The sequence below is a fragment of the Thalassophryne amazonica genome, chromosome 7, assembly GCF_902500255.1.
Source record: "Thalassophryne amazonica chromosome 7, fThaAma1.1, whole genome shotgun sequence".
Taxonomy (NCBI): domain Eukaryota; kingdom Metazoa; phylum Chordata; class Actinopteri; order Batrachoidiformes; family Batrachoididae; genus Thalassophryne; species Thalassophryne amazonica.
The window spans coordinates 98,449,701-98,470,702 of NC_047109.1; the positions used below are offsets into that span (position 1 = coordinate 98,449,701).

Here is a 21,002-nt window from a genome sequence, read left to right on the forward strand (position 1 = left end):
GGATGTGCGTGTGCATGAGGACATGCGCACGCTCGCGTGTGTGTGTGTGTGTGTGTGTGTGCGCGCGCACACGTGTGCAGAGTGCAATGGTACCAAACATATGGAACCAAATTTGCACTGTAAATGGAACCAAACTGCACTCTAAATTCAATGCAACACAAATGCAATGAATTAATCCATGTCATGTGACACACAAAGCACCAATCAATTGACAAGGATCCACTCAGCCGTTATATAATGCTGGTTATATAGCTACATAATTTCCAGAGTTAAATTAACACTATTTGGGAATTCAGTCTTCATTATATAATTTTTTGTCCTCTTCAAAATGAATCACAAATCCCTGAGAACTCATATAATCTCTTATTTCTGTTGATTTCTTTTCAAGTTTACTTTGACTGGCGTGTTGATTCTTTAGCTTGCTACCAGTAGAAGAAGCAATTTAAAGGTGTTTGAGAGAAGGAATGAAAAATTACACAGTATTGAAGCACTGTCCTGTATTATGTAGTTTTTCTTCATGGATGTAGAATTAAGTGAGACAAACCAGGATTCCATCAAATAGTAATATATGTTAAAGTTACAGTGTTTAGGATTTAGTGTCATCTAATGGTGAGATTGCAGATTACATTATGCTATCTCCGGTATTCCTTCATGTTTTCCCTTCTTTGGTGACGGGCAGTGGTGGGCACAGCTCTGCTAACTAGTAAAACTAACTTTTTTGTTAGCAGATTAGCTTTTCAGCTAATTTTGAAAACCATCAGTGGACTACTTAGCTTCCGCTAAATTTAGTTCCGCTAGCTTTCAGTCCACTAACATTTTTTTTTTTTTTTTGCTGGCATAGTGAATAAAACTTAACGGTCAAAACCATACATGTTAGTCCCTACCTGTTGCATGTTTTGCAATAGTCAGATGGCTGTGAGCTCAGTCCTCCGCCAGCAGAAGAGAGCGGAGCGGGCCGGCTACTGTTACCAAAAAAACTAAACAGTCATTTACTTTCCACATGCAAAACGACTAACAGTGGACAGGAGACATGAAACACAAAGCACTTTTCACTCATGATTTTACTTATGAACAACTAATTCCGGACAGTTTATCGACATTAACAGTAACTCTGTAATTTTTATAGAGAAAATATCACACATCTTTTAAATGAATGCACTAAATTCTGAAGGTTTGAGGTTTTAACAGACACATGTGCTGAAAGGCATTATGGGAAATTCAAATGTCTCTTTCAATCAGTTCCCACTTCTCCCCTACCCCCCATCAAAAGGCATAGAACACTGCCATCTACTGGATGGGGGTATGAATAGAGACCAACGTTGGTTGCTATGTGTTCTGAATACACTTCACAAACAGAATTTTCAGTTTTGCAAATTTTTTAACAAATGAAAAAATGACATATTTACAAATACACAGTATTTGTTATAACCAACACACACTACAGTAACTTGTGTCTTGGTTTTTACAGATAAATAATCCAACCAATCAGTGAAGGAGACTAATTTTTCCCATAATGCCTTTCGGCATGTGTGTCTGTTGAAGCTCAAACCTTCAGAATTACCACAATACTTAAAAGACATGTGCGATGTTTTCACTTTGTAAAGATGACAGAGTTACCGTTAATGTTGCTAAACTGTCCTGAATTAGTTGTTTATAAGTGCGAAACCATGAGCGAAAAGTGCTTTGCGTTTCATGTCTCCTGCCCACAGTAAATAACACTTTTTTGGGGTGGGCAACAGCAGGTAGGGTGCATAAAGACAGAAGCATATGTTTGGGGTTTGTGATCACTTTTGATTTTACTCAGAAGCCTTGGCAGTGCTCAAACACGGAACTGGCTTATCAGTAGCTGACAGTGTACCGAGTCAGTACTAAAAGTTAGCGGTTAGCTGTAACTTCCACTAAATTCTTTTGCAGTTTATTGGTTAGAAAAGTTAACTTTTCACTTAGCAGAGTAGCAGTTATCAAAGCTAACTTTTTGGTTAGCTGTGCCCACCACTGGTGACAGGAATTCATGGTCCTTCGCCTTCTCTTGTGATCAGCAATAAATAAAAAATAAAAAATATATCATGATCATGCGTTTTACACAAAAAAGGAAAAATCTTACACACTGTAGCTTTAAGAAGCATTGATGATATTATGTGGAACAGTGAACTGCCTGCGTCACACTCTTCACTGAAACACGCAAACAAAATCCTTGCAGCATTTCAGTTTTCTCACAGTGACATTATCAGATATCACTACTACTCATTTTCCTTCCACCATTTCTGATCATTTATCCACCTTTGGCACAAAAGACTTGATAAGATCATCATCATCGCCTTTGTGTGGTTTTGTCAAAGCTGCTGCTCTGATATTGTTGCGTGTTTTCACATCAGCATGTGTTTTATCTTATGCTATGTTATGATTTTAAACTTGGTTTAAAAATGTTAATAAATGTGATTTTGTGCAACAAAGATTAAAATGAATATCATGTAAATAATTGTGAGCTGTCTGTAATCTATGGAAGCGCAGTGCCGCCACACCAGTGCCATGTTCCAGTTTGAAACCTTTCGCATTTTAACATCAACATTTTCTCACATTAATGTGAAATACAACCTTTTTAACTTTTATTTTTAAGATGGTGTGGCAGCACGATGCTTCTGTACGACTGCTCCTATTCAATGACTCCACAAATACTGCACAGAAACTAAAATGTGTGTATAAAATTAATAATTATTATATTAATGATGGTGAGGTGTTTTCCCGTCATATCATGGCAATGACTTATTTTTTAACCATACTTTATCTTCTTTAATGCACTGTGATTATTCCGCAGTGTATATAAACTGTGATATTGCCGTAATCCAGCACTGATAGAATTATTAATGTACATCACCTTTCTGACGGGCTATAGTATATTTAAAAACAGGGTAGAGTTTACCTCACAATTTGTACTGTTGTAAGAATATTGCATTTTTTTTTAAAGCTGCTGACTCTTATTTCTGTTACAAAATAAATCACCTGGCAGTAGAGAATGCACTTTTTTCTGTATCATTAAGTCACACCTCCTGCCTGTTGCTAAGAGCAAAGAAAGGAGAAGAAAATGGTACAAATAAGGAGTTTAAGATGTTTTTTTTTTTCTTTTTTGGCTGCTTATAATGTGTGCATATGTTTGTTTGGGCACCTTTGCTATTGTTGATCTGTACAAGTGGCCCAAGCTGAGGCTTTATTGAAAATAAACTTCTGCAAATGTCTTTCTCTGTGAATTCTTGCATTGTTTAATAAAGCTTTTGCCATTTTCTGTATTTGAATAGTTCATCTTTACTGGTTGTCTTCCTCAGCCATTTCATTCTGTTGAGAAAAAAACAATTAAAAAATTATTTAACTATTTTTGACAGGTCCCTATAAATTTTAAGCAGCAGCGACATTGGTGACCTCCAGACCGAGGCTTTGGAAATGACTCAGTAACTCAGTATTTTATTTTAAAATATTCTGTACAACACTGGGCACCTTGCTTTCATTCAGGAACAAGCAGGACTTTTCATTATTATACTTTACAGTATTGTTGTTTTATTTAATTTACTCATTTATTTTAGTTTATTGACATCTGTCCTTAGACTTGGTCGCTGTCCGGTAAGTCAAAATAACATAGAGCCTTTTCATTTGATTCGATATACATTTGTGCTCAAACGTTTACATACCCTGGTGGAATTTTTTTTTTTTTTTTTTTTTTTTTTTTTTTTTTTTTTGCCATTTTTCAGAGAATATGAATAACACAAAAACTTTTTTTTTCACTCACAGTTAGTGGTTGGGTGAAGCCATTTATTATCAACCAGGTTAACTCTTTTTAAATCATAATGACAACACAAACTACCCAAATGACCCTGATCAAACGTTTACATACGTCTGTTCTTAATACTGTGTATTGCCCCTTTAACATCAATGACAGCTTGGAGTCTTTTGTGGTAGTTTTGGACGAGGCTCTCTGATGGTAAAGCTGCCACTGAATATGTCTTGGACTTTATTTACATTAATTACAAAGAAATACAAACAATATGGCACTTTATAGGGAAATCTGCATGGAGTAGACAGTTCTCAAAAACTGAGTGACTGTGCAAGAAGTAGAAGAGTGAGGAAAGCCACCAAGACACCCAGACAACCCAGAAGAAGTCATAGGCTTACGTGGCTGTGATTGGAGAAATTATGCACAGTGCAAGCTTTGCATTTTGTATCACCAGTTATCCATCTTCATGATGAAGTGGTATAGAGGACCATCTATGACATTCAGTCATAGATGGTTTAATTAAGCTATGATAAGACATATACAAATAATGAATGTTTATGAGTTCAATTTGGTGAAAGCTGGAATGTACCGTTCAGCTCGGCTTTGCCTCATTGAATGGTACATTCCATATTTCACCTCATAAAATATTTGTTCCATTGAAAGAATGAAAAAACATTTGTTTTTATATAACAGCGAAAACAGATCCTTGTCATTTGATATTTTACTAATTTCTAAACAACAGAAGAGGGACTTAAATTTTGGTGTTCCTCTCTGGTGCTTTGACGTCAACAGTCCAACACGAACTTTAAATAAGAGTCCAAAATTGTTCTCAGTCAACTTGCAAAAAAGCAATTCTGATTATGTAGTCCGTGATAACGTGCGCTGACTTCATGTACAGACTGCTGTCTGCTTTCCTCACTCCGGCGAAAAATTGTCAGAAATTTGTCCAGCTTTTCATCCTAACAGCTCTTCGTACCTCCAGACATTTTACACCGTAGTGGATTTGTTTTTTTGTGTTAGAAGAATTACAACCTTCAATTAGCTCCTTCAAATCATCGTCCACCAGCAAAACAAACGCTGCTATGTTGAGCTAAATGCAGCCCCTGGCAGTGTGAGCATGTGCAGTGGTCGGGGTGTGCAATAGCACATTTCATATAGTACCAAAATTGGACACTAAAAAGAACTTTTGCACGGTAAATGAAACACAATGGCAAATGGTATGAATAATCCATGTCATGTGACATACAAGCCACCAATCAAATGACAATACTCAGTAGGCTGGAGAATGGTTTGGGGATTACTGGGAATGCCCTTGCATGGTTCATCATACTTGACCAGTCATTCTCACTGTGTTTTGTACAATAACACTACCTCTAACCTTAGTGACATGAAATTTGGGATTCCACAGGGGTCCGACTTAGGCACCCTGCTTTTCTCCCTTTATATAGCACCCGTTGGGTACATATTGCAGCGTTTTGGGATTACCTTTCATTGCTATGCTGATGATACTCAGTTATACATGCCAATAATTGATGGTAATCTCATCCATGTAAAATCCATAGAGGATTGCCTTGCATCAGTGAAAAGCTGGATGTCTAGCAATGTCTTAATTTTAAACTCTGACAAGACTGAAATGATGGTTCTTGCTCCAGTGAGACATTGGCATCAATCTGACCAGGTAATGCTTAGCCTAGGCTTGTGTGTCATACACCACACTGACAAAGTGAGGAACCTTGACGTAATTTTTGATTCTACGTTGTCCTTTGACCTCCACATTAGAGATATTATGAGGACTGCGAAATATAGTGAAGATTGGGCCTATCCTGTCTATGCCTAATGCTGAGACCCTGATTGATGCATTTGTTTCTTCTAGGTTGGACTGCTGCAATGTTCTATTTTCTGGTTTACCGCAGTCCAGCATTTGGGGTTTCCAACTGGTTCAAAATGCTGCTGCCAGACTTTTGACAGGAAGCAGAAAGTAGACCACATTACACCTATTTCACCATTACACCCAGTCCTCCTACCTTAGAGGGCGCTGTTTGCTACAGTTCTACACTCGCAATGGTGCACTTCCGCTGGTTGAAATGACTTATTTCGCAGATTCGACAGAAATCTACACATCCACAAAGACAAAATTTGAACTAAATCTTCAAGATGTGAATATATTACATATATAATTGTGCAAAAATAACCACAGATTTTACCTTGTTTTTGCTGTGTGGACGACGAAAACGATGGAGAAACAGAAAGGAGGTAAGAACTCGAATATGTTTGTCGGGACTTCATGTTAGCTCGGCCCAAATCAAAATAAACAAAGGTGATAAAAGTTGTGCTGCTGTTCTGACTTTTAAAAATTCTTTCAAACTCTGGATATTATCGGCATTATTTAAGAGCTGCTTATGTTGTTTAATTTGAAGGAGTGCACATATTTGTGTCACATAGTAAACTGCTGTTTGAAGGTTTGACGTGTTGAAAGGAAAACTTGTTCACTTGTGGACTTGGAGACATGAAAAGACAAACCCGCGTAAAGACTGCGACAATTTAGTTTATTTTACAAAAATTGCGACGGTTATATGTTGTAAAAACAAACAAACACGGAAACATGGAAAATGTAATGCAAAATATGTTAATGATTCTGGTGCCTCATTATAATCTTTTATTTTGTCCAACCAACCAGCTTAAAATATCGAAATGTTAAGTTTTATTAAGAATTATTATTAAGCAATACGGAGCAGCTCACCCTTGTATTGTGGTTTGTCAGCCCTCTACGTCAGGAGATTTTAAGTTGTGTTGAGTGATTTTTTTTTTTTTTTTTTTAACAAAATGTTGATTGTGAGAATAAAGTATTTTGTTGTCATGTACAATGTTTGGCGAAATTCTATCTTAGGTCTTTTGGATCTATGAAGCTTAAATATGAAAAAGTATTGGTATTGGTATCGGTGATACTAGGCCTGTATTTACTTGGTATCGGATCAATACCCAAATTCCCGGTAACGTATAATAATTTCATACATGGGGAAATTAAATTGTCTTTTATTATATCTTTAATTTATTGTCTAATGCTGCCCATGGTGTGCTTGATAATGAGCAAAAGGGCTTTATCAAAATAATTCTGCCTGAAAAGAATCAAAACTGTCTTAATTTTAACCTCTTAAATGTACTGCAGCTGCACAAAATAAAACCATTTAATTAGAGGTCTTTATTTAATGTTTATTTAATTAATCACTCGGGAGGAGCTTGGCGTTGAGGCGCTGCTTCTCCACGTCAAAAGGAGCCAGCTGAGGTGGCTTGGGCATCTTTTTCGGATGCCCTTGGACGCCTCGGTGGAGAGGTGTTCCGGGCACGTCCCATTGGTAGGAGGCCCCGGGGAAGACCCAGGACACACTGGAGGGACTATGTCTCGCAGCTGGCTTGGGAACGCCCCGGGGTTCTCCCAGAGGAGCTGGGGGAGGTGTGTGTGGATCAGGAGGTCTGGGCGGCTTTGCTTGAGCTGCTGCCCCCGTGACCCGACCTCGGATGAAGCCGAAGAAAATGGATGGATTATTTAATGTGGGTAGCCAACGAAAGCATGAAGGTTATTTCCAGAGGGGCCCATAGCATGTGTCTCACCACCTCCTCAGCACTTCTGCTTGGTGTGCCATTTGGGAGCTTAGCTGCAGTCTGGAGAGGAACCCAGGTCATCTGCATCACAGTCCAATGTGCAAACCATTGCGTCACCACCTCCCTGTTAATTTATGCCATTGTATCTATATTCTCTGTCAGCAATTTATTTATATATCTCACTTTTAAAACAGCCAAAAACACAATAAAAAGGCAATTAAAAGAACAACAATGTGTAAAAATAATAAAAGTTGGCTCACAACAGAAAAAAAGCCCATTTTACACATATGTGACGTAAGTAGTCTGCAGTATTAGTTTGAGAAAATGGACAATCATGTCTCATTTGGTTTGGAGCAGGTAAATGCAGGTGTATGTCTTCTTTTTTGAAATCATGAATTGTGTTTATCTTGTTCAAATCTTTTTCTCCATTTTTATTACCAGACGATTCGGTGTTCATGTGCCAGCTGTGCAACTTGTTTTCGCCCAGTCGCGGTCAGCTGCTGACCCACTGCTCGCAGTCACACCCCCAACAGGAGCCTCCGGATGACATCATCATTACACTACAGCGTCTGGTCACGGAGTCTGTCGAGACACTCAAAGGTCGGGTTTGTCACGAAGCAAATGTGTGTTCTGCCCCAGTCAGTTTGTCAGGGCAGCAGAATTTTATAAGGATTTTCAGTTCAGGAGTCTTCTACCAATACTAGCAGTAGTACCTGTGCGATGACAGGGTGTGAGATTGCGTCAACATTTATAATTATTTCACCTCTTCCAGGTACTAGATGATTTTACTTGACACTGAACCTTAGGCCTAATAAATAATACACAAAAGTCTGAAAAACTGTATGACATTATGCAACCTCACATAGAGTGAAGTCTTATGGGAAGAGTGACGTACATTAAAGGGCCCCCTTGCCTGAACTATTATACATAAATTCACGCAATCGCCACCAGGGGGTGTTCATATCATGCAAAAATAGAAACCCTCATCTACGTATGAATTCAGTGTTTTTATTAAATTATTCTCAACTAATGTACATCATCAAGGTTTTCCAGATGGTAAAATAAATGTAAAGATGCCTCTTTTCTTGGGCTGTGAAGGACGATGTGAAAGTTTTTCCACAGTCAAACATACGTGGATACGTATGTAGGGACAGCTGCTTTTAATATATAAGAAGGTGAGAAATCCACTTGGGCTCAGTTACTTATCAAATTAAGCTGTGATAGGAATTGATTTGTTGCTGCATCTTGTTGGGCCACAGAGACCCCAAAGAAGCGAAAACGAGGCCGACCGAAAGGATCCACTAAGAAGAATCGTACTGATTGGACAGAAGCCCAGGCTGACTCTACCCATCCTTCAGAGGATACCGTTCCAAGGGAGGAAGAGAGGCATGGGGAGAAAGATGGAACAGCTAGTACAATGGAAGGTGAAGTTTAACCAAAAGTAAAACTGTATGAAGGTTGTTGTTGTGTAATTTCTGTGATAATGTCAACAGAAAATGAGACAGGCGATGTAAAGAATACTCAGGATTCAGTTCATATGATGCAGAGAGAATTTATTACAGTTGAAGCAGAAAACAGGTGCAGCTGGAGAGGCTGGAATGACACTTCATGCAACGTACCCCCAAGCCTTCTGATTTACACACTCAGAGAGCTGCCTTAAGGACTCCTGCCATAGTAAAAACAAATCCATAGTACAAACATGGCCTTTGACTAGTCCGGGCCGTGATCAGATGTTTAGTCGTGAACTTAAGAAACACAGCATGTTCTATCAGCAAAGACAAGCAGGTGAGAGATGATCCTGGCCCACCGCGCTCCATAGTTACATACAGTAATTTTGAATCCACAAGACATACTCACACAAGATGTTTCCAGTGTAAATTCAACAAATACTAGTGCGGTGACCACATTTTACTCTCCTGCAAACAAAAATGTGGTGGTATATAGCAATCAGCCTGTCCATCTGTTTGTATTTCTACAAATCTTGCAAACACAACGCCTCCTAAATCATTTGCTGGATTTCATTGAATTTTCACATCGTAGTGCCACACATCATCAACATGTGCACGACCGAAAATAACTCAGGTCCATTGTCTTCAAGAGATAATTAGAATTTTTTTAAGCATTTTGCGAGCTTGATAACAATCTGTAGTTTATTTGGGTTTTTAATAATTACATTGATAAAAGTGTTTGAATGATGTGTAGATATGAGGATGAAAACTGCAGGAAATTTTAGTAAAACATCTCAGGAGTTAATGTACCTGCTCAGGATTTTATGAGCACTTTGACATGTTAGATGTCTAAGAGATGATTCTGTCATTTATTCATTCATTTTCTATAGCTGCTTATTCGTACTGGGGGGGGTCTGGAGGCTATCCCAGTGGTCATTGAGTGACACACGTGGTGCACCCTGGACAGGTCGCTAGTCTGTCACAGGGCTGATTCTTACATGTTTGGATTTTTTTCTCCATTTTTCGTCGTATGTTGCTGAATCTTATCGAGATCACTGAGTGCACGTTGCGCTGGTGGGACACACAACAGACAGCCAGAGACTTGAGTTAATGTTTGCAACGGGACCAGGCATTTAGTTTGCGTAAATAACATTTTATAACATTCCTCACTAGAAGATGACCGTGCACTCTTTAGAATTTGGTAGTTACCATGCAGTGAGCAGGGCATTGTTTTCACTGGTGTACGTGTGTCTGTGAAGAAGATGGCTTGAGGGAATTCCTTCAAGCTTGCTGGGAATATTACTTTGGTAGATATCCAGAAGTGATTAGATTTTGGAGTAGTTTGGTCAAAGTTCAAGAAAAATGTGGTCCAAAGAAACCCTTAAGATTTTTTTATTTTTATTTTTGTATATCTCTACAACCAAAAAGCTTAAATGGATGATCTAAAGCATATATTGAATCAAAATATTTGTGAATGATTGGTATGAATGACTTCATAATAAAAGTTACACAGAAGTGATATGAAACAAAAAACCTACCATTACAGAAATATGAATATTTACTTGTACATTTATATTGTGGTGTGTAGCTATTTGAGTTAAATGCTGTTATGTGTCAAACATTCTTGTGGACATTCAGTTGGAGAGTACTTTCCAGATCACCTCCAGAATTGAATCCCAGTAGATTATCTGTCTGCTCACCAAATTTCATTCATATCTGTTCTTTACTTTTTGAGTTATCCTGCAAACAAACAAACAGTGAAAATCTTCCTGGGTGGAGGCAATGAAAAAGCTTTGAAAACTTTCCATTGTTTAGTAATTATTATTGTCAAGTAAATTTGTACTATTTAATTACTTGTGTTTGACTTTGTGACCTCTGTTTTCGCTGTTAGGTGAAAGCCTCGATGGGATATCGGCATTAGAATGTAAGGAATGTCACCGTTCATTCAGTAACAGACGCCAAATTCTCAAACATATCTGCCGGAAAGAAGATGAAGAAGAAGAAGAAGAAGAAATGAATGGTGAGAACTAAAAACAAATACGGCAACAAGAAGCATGTAGAAGAAACATTCTTCATGTTACTAATATAACATAACAGACACAATAAAGCTGATTATTAATACAGTTTTGATGGGAAAGTGTAACGTAATTAGTGTGGTACTCATTTGCAGAACTGGGTCTCTAGTTAGACAGTTGATGATATAGCATGTGTTCAATTTTCAATAAGAATAGTTAATGTTTAGTTATTGACAAATGCTCAAACAAATTTCATGGGTTCTACCTTTGTTAAAGATCAACATTTCCACAGTTTCATAAAAATATATGAATTATTTGTTGGTTCATCTCACTTTGGCAATGATTAAAAACATTAACATTCGCTGTAACATGAACACAAAATGCCTTCTTGATGCATTTATTGCCGTTATAATTTTTCAGAGAGTTTAATGATAAGATCTAGTCTTTGTGTTTTTTGTTTTTCTCTGTATCTTCAGGGAGTGTCGGTGTTGGAGGTGAAGGTTCTCCAAGGTTAGATTCTGTAGGAGCCGATCTCAGTCAGTCCCTCCAAAATCAAACAAGAGCGGAACTTGAGACGGAAAAACGTAAGATGGGGACTGAGTTAGGTTTTTACATTAAGGACACAGATGCTGGTATTTACTGGACTGAACTGGGTTTACTGTCAGAAGTGATTAGATTTTGGAGTAGTTTGGTCAAAATTCAAGAAAAACGTGGTCCAAAGAAACCCTTAAGATTTTTTTATTTTTATTTTTGTATATCTCTACAACCAAAAAGCCTAAATGGATGATCTAAAGTATATATTGAATCAAAATATTTGTGAATGATTGGTATGAATGACTTCATAATACTTGGCAGTTCAAGTAATGAGTTTGTGTTATTTAAGCAGCTAATGGACTAGTATGGTGTTCTATTTAAAAAGTTAATGGAAAAGGTTGAAAGATGTCTTCAAACTTTTAATCTGCACAAATACACCCCTCAGTCAGACTATTTCTGAAACTGCTAAGAAGGGATTAAGTTTAGATTGATGGCCACAGTATTCTATTAATATCATATTACTCTGTTACAGACATGAACAGCTTTAGACCCATAAAAACCAACAAGAGGAGTTTCATACTTTCTGATGACCAAAGTCATGGCACCAAAGAAACAGGTTTAGCACCAGCAAACAGAAAACCGGTCATCAGTGTTCTTTTGGCAGAAGATGAAACACTTCCAGGTTAGTTAAAGATGTTGGTTCCTGTCTTCTGCACAACACAAGCATCATTCGTAGGGCTCGATCTTCACGGCAGGCACAGCTGAGTTTGGTGCACGTCCAAGTCCACTTTGCTATCTAGAGGGCAAAGGAAGGCACAAGGCGCAAAGGTGTTGGATTCATCCTCTTCATTACTTAAGGGTGTGCTGTGGGCGTAACATAAAATTTGTTAGTCAGAGTTGCACCTGCCACTGCTTTGGAGACACAGATGTAACAAATGATTGCAGCATTGTCGTGCACTCAGAAGCGAGAGGTTTCCTGTCAAGGAAACAAAGTGACATGGAATATTACGCCCTTTAACATGTTACTACACCACCTGCATGTGAAGAGTGTGCACTAACCACTGTGCATGAGCTACAGAGCTTTTAAGATGGACCTCATGCATAAATTCTCGAAAGAATGGAGGTACTGAGGTCTGCCGTGTGCAGTAGTTTGTTAGGATAATTTAAGAACTGTTGAGTCTGTGTCACGCAAAGTGACACAAATAAATCAAATTATCTGTTTTTCTGTCAATAGCAGAGGAACTGTCTTAAGGTTTGGAAGTGATTTAGCTTGGGTATCCCCTTCCAACTGTCCACCAATAATTGGTAGGGGTCAAAATGCCAGTTGGGAGCTTGGCTACAATTGGAATGTGAACCCGGATCACTGGCATCCTAGTCCAGCATACAAACCGTTACGCAACCACCTCCCTAAATAAAGTATATCGTATTACTTTTCTGCTTATACAGAATCCAGAAAGACATAGTTTGAACCTGTCTCTAACCTTCCGTTAAGTCACCGTGATGAGAAATGGAGAAAGGTCGGCGCACTTTTGGTCAATGGTCAAATTGTTAAGATTATCCCATCTGAATGATTTTCGTGTCCTGTGTTCTGACATGACAAATTCAACTGGACCACTTTTAGCAAACAAAATTACAGCCTTGATCTTGAAATCTCAGAATACCCCCAGTGTGCTTGTATTGATGTTTGGGTATCCAAATATCAATACCTAAAATGAATGTGTTTCATATCCCTATGGCAACACAAGATCACTTTCAAACCTTTTTAACCATGAAAGTGTCATCAGACCTTAAGGTTGATCCTCTCCTGTAAGGCTGAAGTGTGTGATTACTGTTTTTGTAATTACATTTTTTTTTATCATATCATTTATTATTACACATATTAATGTTTTATCAGATGTCTATGTTGTCATTTTAATGCACCGGCACAGTAACAGCCCATATCTTATCTCAACAGTCTATATATATATATATATATATATAATTTTTTTTTTCATCTTCATGATGCATTTTTTGATACAGTTTATATTCTGGTGCAGTTTATAGTCTGTCATATCTTGTATGTGTCTTAGATAGCAAAATGGCTGTGGACATGCCCCAAAATTAGCTTCGCCATATGTTACACACCCACCGTTAAGACAGAGCCTCTTGTTAGGTTATTTGTTTTTCCGTGTTGTTGTGAGCTAGTGACCTGTCTCTTCCAGAAAATAAATATGAATGAATGAGGTATTGCCTTTTACAGGGATTTCTAGAATGGTTCCGGTTGAGGACTGTTCAACAGAAACAGACTCTACAGCGATCCACACTGATGATGTCCAACCGCAAGTAAGCGAAACAAAGCAGAAAAAAAACACACTGGTCTTTCCTGTCTATATCATAGGAACAGTCGCATCATCCGTTGAACTTCAGGCACTGAAATAATGTCAGCCTAACAACACCTGCAATCACTGATAGAAAAAAATGTGCTGTATTTTCCCTCTGTAGATAGGGCATGTGGTAAATCTGAGCAGCACTACTTACTACTACATCAACAGGAAGAATACTAAAACAAAAGCTCCTGGTTACCAAATTGTGTCATTTGAAAGCTTTTCGTGAGTCGTGACCTTAGATACAGTAACAATCACAATGGAGATAGTAGAGAAGCTTGAATCTTCAACTGGACTGGGTTGCTTGACGCGAGGATGTTTCGCTTCACAGAAGCTTCCTCAGCTAAATTTCTTGCTGTGGTAGTCTGATTTCTGTCTTGACTCTTGTAGAGAAGAAATTCTTCTCTTCTTGCTCTGGTAGTCTGACTACTGTCTTTTTTTTTTTTTTTTTTTTAATACTTTATTTTTTAATCCAAATTTCCTAATCTTACAATGAAGAACAGAGCATAGAAAATATACCACGTATAGAACTTAGAACAGGTGGGTCACTGGGGGGGGCATTTGCTCGGTCCCACCCACCTTGAGTACATGAACCACCTAAGTTGGTCCATCTAGTCTGACTTCTGTCTTGACTCTTGTAGAGAAGAAATTCTTCTTTACATGAGTCAAGAGTCAAGACAGAAGTCAGACTACAGAGCAAGAAATTTAGTTGAGGAAGCTTCTGTGATTAAAAGTGAAAATGTCCTCGCGTCAAGCAACCCAGTCCAGTCGAAGATTCAAGCTTCTCTACTATGGAAACCACCTGGACAACTGAGAGCTTTCACAGAATCACAATGGAGAGAAAATAAGTGTAAAATAAGTAGAGATGGGACGACTAGTCATAATAGTCGACTACGACTAGCTAACATCTGACCAGTTGACTACAGTTGTGCTCATAAGTTTATATACCCTGGCAGAATTTTTGATTTTTTTTTTTTTTGTTTTTTTTTTTTTGGCCTTTTTTCAGAGAATGAATGATAACACAAAAAGTTTTTTTTCACTCATGGTTAGTGGCTGTGTGAAGCCATTTACTGTCAAACAACTGTGTTTACTCTTTTTCAATCATAATGACAATAGAAACTAACCAAATGACCCTGATCAAAAGTTTATATACCCTGGTGATTTTGCCCTGATAACATGCACACAAGTTGATATAAAAGGTCAGGGAGTCTCTGGGCTCCTGGCGGACCCTTGTATCTTTCATCCAGTGCTGCACTGACATTCCTGGTTTCTGAGTCCTGGCAAAAGCAAAGGTTTTGTCAAGGGACCTGCGGGAAAAGGTAATTGAACTGTTTAAAACATGAAAGGGATGTATAAAGATATCCAAGCACCTAAGAATGCCAATCAGTGGTGTTCAAACTCTAATCAAGAAGTGGAAAATGAGGGAAATCAAACCACGGTCAGATAGACCAACCGAAATTTCAGCAACAACTGCCAGGAAAACTGAAGCACGGAGGTGAATCGCTGATGTTTTGGGGATGTGTGAGCTACAAAGGCACAGGAAACAGTCAAAATTGATGTCATGATGAATGCAGCATGTTATCAGAAAATACTGGAGGAAAAGTTGCACGCATCAGCCCAGAAGCTGCACATAGGACGTACTTGGACTTTCCAACATGAAAACAATCCAAAACACAAGGCCAAGTTGACCTGTCATTGCCTACAGCAGAGTGGCCATCTCAGTCTCCTGACTGCAATATCATTGAGCCACTCTGGGGAGATCTCAAACATGCAGTTCATGCAAGACAGCCCAGGTACTTACAGGAACTGGAGGCTTTATGCCAAAAAGAATGAGCAGCTTTACCATCAGAGAAAATAAAGAGCCTGTCCACAACTACCACAAAAGACTCCAAGCTGTCATTGATGTTAAAGAGGGCAATACACGGTATTAAGAACTGGGGTATGTCAACTTTTGATCATGGGCATTTGTGTAGTTTCTGTTGTCATTATGATTTAAAAAGAGTAAACAGAGTTGTTTGACAATAAATGGCTTCACTCCACTAACCACTATCCATGAGTAGAAAAAAAAGTTTTTATGGTACCTTTCGTATTCTCTGAAAATGGCCAAAAAAAAGTTCTGCCAAAGTATGTAAACCTATGAGCACAACTGTATTTTTTTTTTTTTTATTAGTCAACTAGTCAAAGCTATTTATTAAGTTAATGTAACCCTTAAAAGAATAGAGCTGCTGGAGCTGTTTTAAGTTCTAGTTTTAAATTATTATTCTGAAGGACCTATCTTCCACCCAGTGCAAAGCGCTAGTGTCATTGTTGGTTTCCACCCAACGCTATTACCATTTCCCATCCAGCCCCCACGCTCTTTAAATAGCAAGTCCACTTGGGCTCAGGTGTGTGATAGGTCTAAAACTAGGGTGTGTTCAGGCAGGCAGTTGGCGGCTTCATATCATCTGGCGTTGTAAAGCATTTGCCTCACAGACCACCAACACCAGGTCTAAAGCCCAGCATGGTGTATTTGATGAAAACAACAGTCAGAAAATCTTGCATGGTGGATCCACAGCACACACATGTACGAGGTCTGTTAGAAAAGTATCCAACCTTATTTTTTTTTTTTTCAAAAACCATATGGATTTGAATCACGTGTGATTGCGTCAGACAAGCTTGAACCCTCGTGCGCATGTGTGAGTTTTTTCATGCCTGTCGGTTGCGTCATTCGCCTGTGAGCAGGCTTGGAGTGAGCTGTGGTCCACCCCTCTCATCTATTTTTTATTGCAAATAAATGTCTGAACGATTAGGAGCTTTGCTGCATCAATTTTTTTCCAGAAACTGTGAGAGACCTCCAGGTGGACACCGTTTGAAAAATTAATATGGCTTTCAGGGACGATTTTATTGGGATTAAACAGATTACGGGGTGTTACTGTCCCTTTAAGGACGGCCCACAACTGCTGAGAGCGCGGCGCGCTCCCAGCCCCCATCGACAGGCTGACACCCCGCTGGAACAACCAGATCATTTCCAACATGAAAGCTTTGTTGATCCGGGACCTCGTCTGACTTTTCACAAAAAGGCAGAAGATGTGGACGTCAGCACTTTTTTTTTAGTTTTTTTCATGGAAAAAGAAGCGGAGGGACGCGCCACCGTGCCGCTCATGGCGCGGCACAAAACCACCTCGGTGTTGGTATCCGATTGTGATTGTGCATGAGCTGGAAATGCCAGAACATGTCCCGTGAGGCTTCATCACGGCGTTGCTTTGCGCCGAGCGGCTGCACCGCGATGCGCGGAACTCCTCCGCACATCTGTCTTAATGTGCCGGAAAAGTGCTGATGTCCATGTCTTTTCACAATTACTGTGCTAGTCAGAAGACATACCGGATCAAGACAGCATCCAGTTTAAAAATGAACGGCACATTTCACTGTTACAGCAGTTTTGTCATGGAAAGAGAAGCTGCTCCACCGCAACGGTGCTGCTCCAAGCAACGCCATGATGAAGCCTTCCAGGACATGTTGGGGCAGGTCCAGCTCATGCACAATCACAATCGGATAATCACACGACTGAAAAGCAACCGACAGCCATCTGAAATCCACCTTTAAGCCGTCCTGTGAGACCAACACCGAGGTGGTTTTGTGCCGCACCATGGAATGTGCAGATAAAGTGCTGATGTCCACATCTTCTGCCTTTTTGTGAAAGTCAGACGAGGTCCCGGATGAACAAAGCCTTCACGTTGGAAATGATCTGGTTGTTCCAGCAGGGTGTCAGCCTGTCGATGGGGGCTGGGAGCGCGCCGCGCTCTCAGCAGTTGTGGGCTGTCCTTAAAGGGGCAGTAACACCCCATAATCTGTTTAATCACAATAAAATCGTCCCTGAAAGCCATATTAATTTTTCGAACGGTGTCCACCTGGAGGTCTCTCACAGTTTCTGGAAAAAAATTGATGCAACAAAGCTCCAAGTCGTTCAGACATGTATTCGCAATAAAAAATAGACGAGAGGGGTGGACCACACCTCACTCCAAGCCTGCTCACAGGCGAATGACGCAACCGACAGGCATGAAAAAACTCACGCATGCGCACGAGGGTTCAAGCTTGTCTGACGCAATCACACGTGATTCAAATCCATATGGTTTTTGAAAAAAAATAATAAGGTCGGATACTTTTCTAACATACCTCGTACATGCTGCTGTGGGTGGATGAACACATTACTAACACTAACCGCACACCCCAACCTTAGTCCTGTTTATACTGAGAGCCTTTTTATGTATCACATATGTATTAGTGCTTATGTAGATACAGTATATGACACATAAAAAGGTTTTTAAAGTCCAGTTAAAGACAGACTGACCACTTTTTCACTTACTTACTCACGATTATCCATATGTCCATTCATTCTGGAATACGTGTGTGAGGTCCATCTAAAAGGTCAATACAATGAACAATCTTAACATATGGTAGGGGATGATATAAATAACAAAAATAATAAGTGATGAAAAGGACAAAGTGATGCTGTAGGATAATATGGTCAAATGTCCTCCTGGTTAGATCTCCTAGTTAATCCAGCTGTCATAGCAGTCAATACATTTCAGCTTTTTGTAACATTTTTCAATGTTGCTCATGCGTATCATAAACACAAAATCATTACTTCATTATAAAATGTGTCAAATCCTGGTGTACCCCAGTTTAAATGGGGTGGCAAGTGCCACTCTGGTTAAATTTATGGTATAGCCACAATACCCCCATGAATAATGTTGATGTGTAATCCCGCCCCTTTGTGCAAAGAGCCCCAGTTTGCGCTGAGATTTAGTGCCGTGTAAATATTAGTGTGACAGCTGACACGCCTCAAATGCATTTGCACCACACGTTATGTGCCTGCCATCAAGATAGTGCCCAGAGTGATTTGCAAATACATTAAGTGTGATCAATTAAGTGTAAATCATAATATCATATGGCTTTAATTATTATATTTTTCTACAATCAGGATTCAGCAACCATCCAAGTTCAATCACAGGATATAACAAGTGAATCCACAGACTGCCGCGACAACCCGGCAACAGACCAGGAGACTGGGTACGATGACACCACACTGTCCTATAGAGCTGATGATCACAGTACTGCATTCAAAACTAACTTGACATACAGTAGAGAAAAAAAAAAAAACAATATAACTGTTCGGTTCTCTGTTTTTTCCAACCTTAGGTGTAACTCGGTGTCTACAGTAGCCAGAAGAGGTTTCCAGGAATACGCTATCAAGCAGGATGCTACAAGGTGTTGTATATGCATACAGAATATTTTATTAGATGTGTATCAATGTTGATTTTATTATATTGTAGTTTGGAGGTAATGCGTGAGTGGTGCTCTATAAACTATAAATGAATCTTGGTTTGCTTGCTTGCAGTTTTATTCACAAAAACCAGGCTTTGCAGATTTGATGAGGTGTTATTTTTATAAAAGCTGATTCCCAGCTAACAAAATAAGATTCAAAACATTATAAGAGTGTTTCTCAAATGTTATCAAAACGTTAGCTGTCAAGTTCTCTGAACATTTTTAAGGAATTTTCTTTTTGGTTCCCAGAACGTTTGACAGTAAGATTAGCACAAACATTCCCAGAACGTTGGCTCTAACATTCATGCTTGGACTATAGTAAAGTAAGTAAGTCCCTTCGGCTGCTCCCCTGTTTTCATTAGGAGTCACCACAGCAGATCCAAGGTTGGTCTGCATGTTGATATTGCACAAGTTCTTCACCGGATGCCCTTATGGAGAAATGTGGCAGGGGTGAGGTTTGAACTGGGAACCTTCCGCGCTGAAACCAAGCTCACTAACCACTTGGCCACCACCCCCGTGACGTCTTGCGACATCTTCCTATATATACTATAACTTTTAAATTGCAATTATTACAACTTTAAAATTGCAACGCAATGATTATAATAATTTAAGTGTTCTAGTGCAGCAGCTAAGAGAATATTTAGAGCAAAATCGTGCAAATGGTGATACAAGCACCAAAGTTGGCACAAATACTCCTTAAACATTATTCTTTTGAAAAAACTGACTGGCCACTTGAATTTTCAATAGACGGCCAGGTAGGGGTCAATTGAAGAATTACACATGGGTCAAAATTAAAAATGCTCAAATCATTTTGAAAACTACACCACATTATTTGTCTGATCGTAAAGATTCCAAAAAAGGTATAGTTTGGACTATCTATGACCGAATGATCAGGAGTCATGGGGTAAAAACAGCAAAAATGGTGACAAAGGTCATTGTCAGATTATACAGGAGTCAAAAGTTAAAGCTGCTCCAATTTTGGTAAAAAGTGATGCATATTATTAGTTATCAGGGTTTTAAAGAGGAATAGTTTGGACCATGTATCATGCTTTGTTATCATGTTACAGGGTAACTTATGTCACATGTCATAGAATACAATGGACGTTGACCTTGTTTTACCTTTACTTTGGAGACCAAACATTCAACACATCAAAACTATTCTATTTATTAATCCTATTAGCTCAACCAATAATTTGCATCACCTTTTACCAAAATTGAAGGAACTTTAACTTTTGACCCCTGTACAAACTGAAACTAACCTTTGTCACCATTTTTGCTGTTTTTACCCCATAACTCTTGATCATTCGGGCATAGATAGTCCAAACTATACCTTTTTGGAATCTTTATGATCAGACAAATAATGTGGTATAGTTTTCAAAATGATTTGAGCATTTTTAATTTTGACCCCTGTGTAATTTTTCAATTGACCCCTACCTGGCCGCCTATTGAAACTCAAGTGGCCAGTCGGTTTTTTTCAAAAGAGTAATGTCTAAGGAGTATTTGTACCAACTTTGGTGCTTGTATTACCATTTGCACAATTGTTTCAGTTATCTGCTGCACTATTCATACTATACAAAAGTCTCAAATCCTCCCCAGAATGTTATACAAAAAAAAGGTCCCTGCTCAACTAACAAAATAAAGTTCCCAAAACATTCTAAGAAAATTGTCAATTGTCAAATGTTGTCAGAACATTAGCTGTAAAGTCTTCGGAATGTTTCAGAGGAAATTTTTTTGTTTGTTTTGGTTTTCAGAACAGATAGTAACGTGAGCACAAATGTTTTGAGAATGTTAGGCCGAATGTTCTGGGAATGTTTTTAATGAAAGCTTCTTTTTGGTTCCCCAAACATTGCGATAATGTTACATAAAGTCACCTAAATGTATGTTTCATCCAAACGTTTCCAGGGCACTCTAGTAACTTAACCTAAAGTCATAGTCTAGTCATTGAAAGAAATTTGGAGTAAGAAAGACGGTGAGA

General features: G+C 38.8%; 1 protein-coding gene across 1 annotated transcript in view; it reads left to right on the forward strand.

Moving 5' to 3' along the window:
• Positions 1 to 5,827: 5,827 nt before the first annotated feature.
• LOC117514656 (zinc finger protein ZFAT-like) overlaps positions 5,828 to 21,002 on the forward strand; it is a 33,719-nt gene continuing 18,544 nt past the window's right edge. Inside the window, exons 1-9 of the mRNA XM_034175222.1 lie at positions 5,828 to 6,016; positions 7,805 to 7,963; positions 8,623 to 8,787; positions 10,703 to 10,831; positions 11,303 to 11,410; positions 11,893 to 12,042; positions 13,600 to 13,682; positions 18,684 to 18,772; positions 18,902 to 18,970. Of these exons, the coding sequence (XP_034031113.1) occupies positions 5,998 to 6,016; positions 7,805 to 7,963; positions 8,623 to 8,787; positions 10,703 to 10,831; positions 11,303 to 11,410; positions 11,893 to 12,042; positions 13,600 to 13,682; positions 18,684 to 18,772; positions 18,902 to 18,970 (971 nt within the window). The 5' untranslated portion in view covers positions 5,828 to 5,997. The remainder of the gene's footprint in view (positions 6,017 to 7,804; positions 7,964 to 8,622; positions 8,788 to 10,702; positions 10,832 to 11,302; positions 11,411 to 11,892; positions 12,043 to 13,599; positions 13,683 to 18,683; positions 18,773 to 18,901; positions 18,971 to 21,002) is intronic.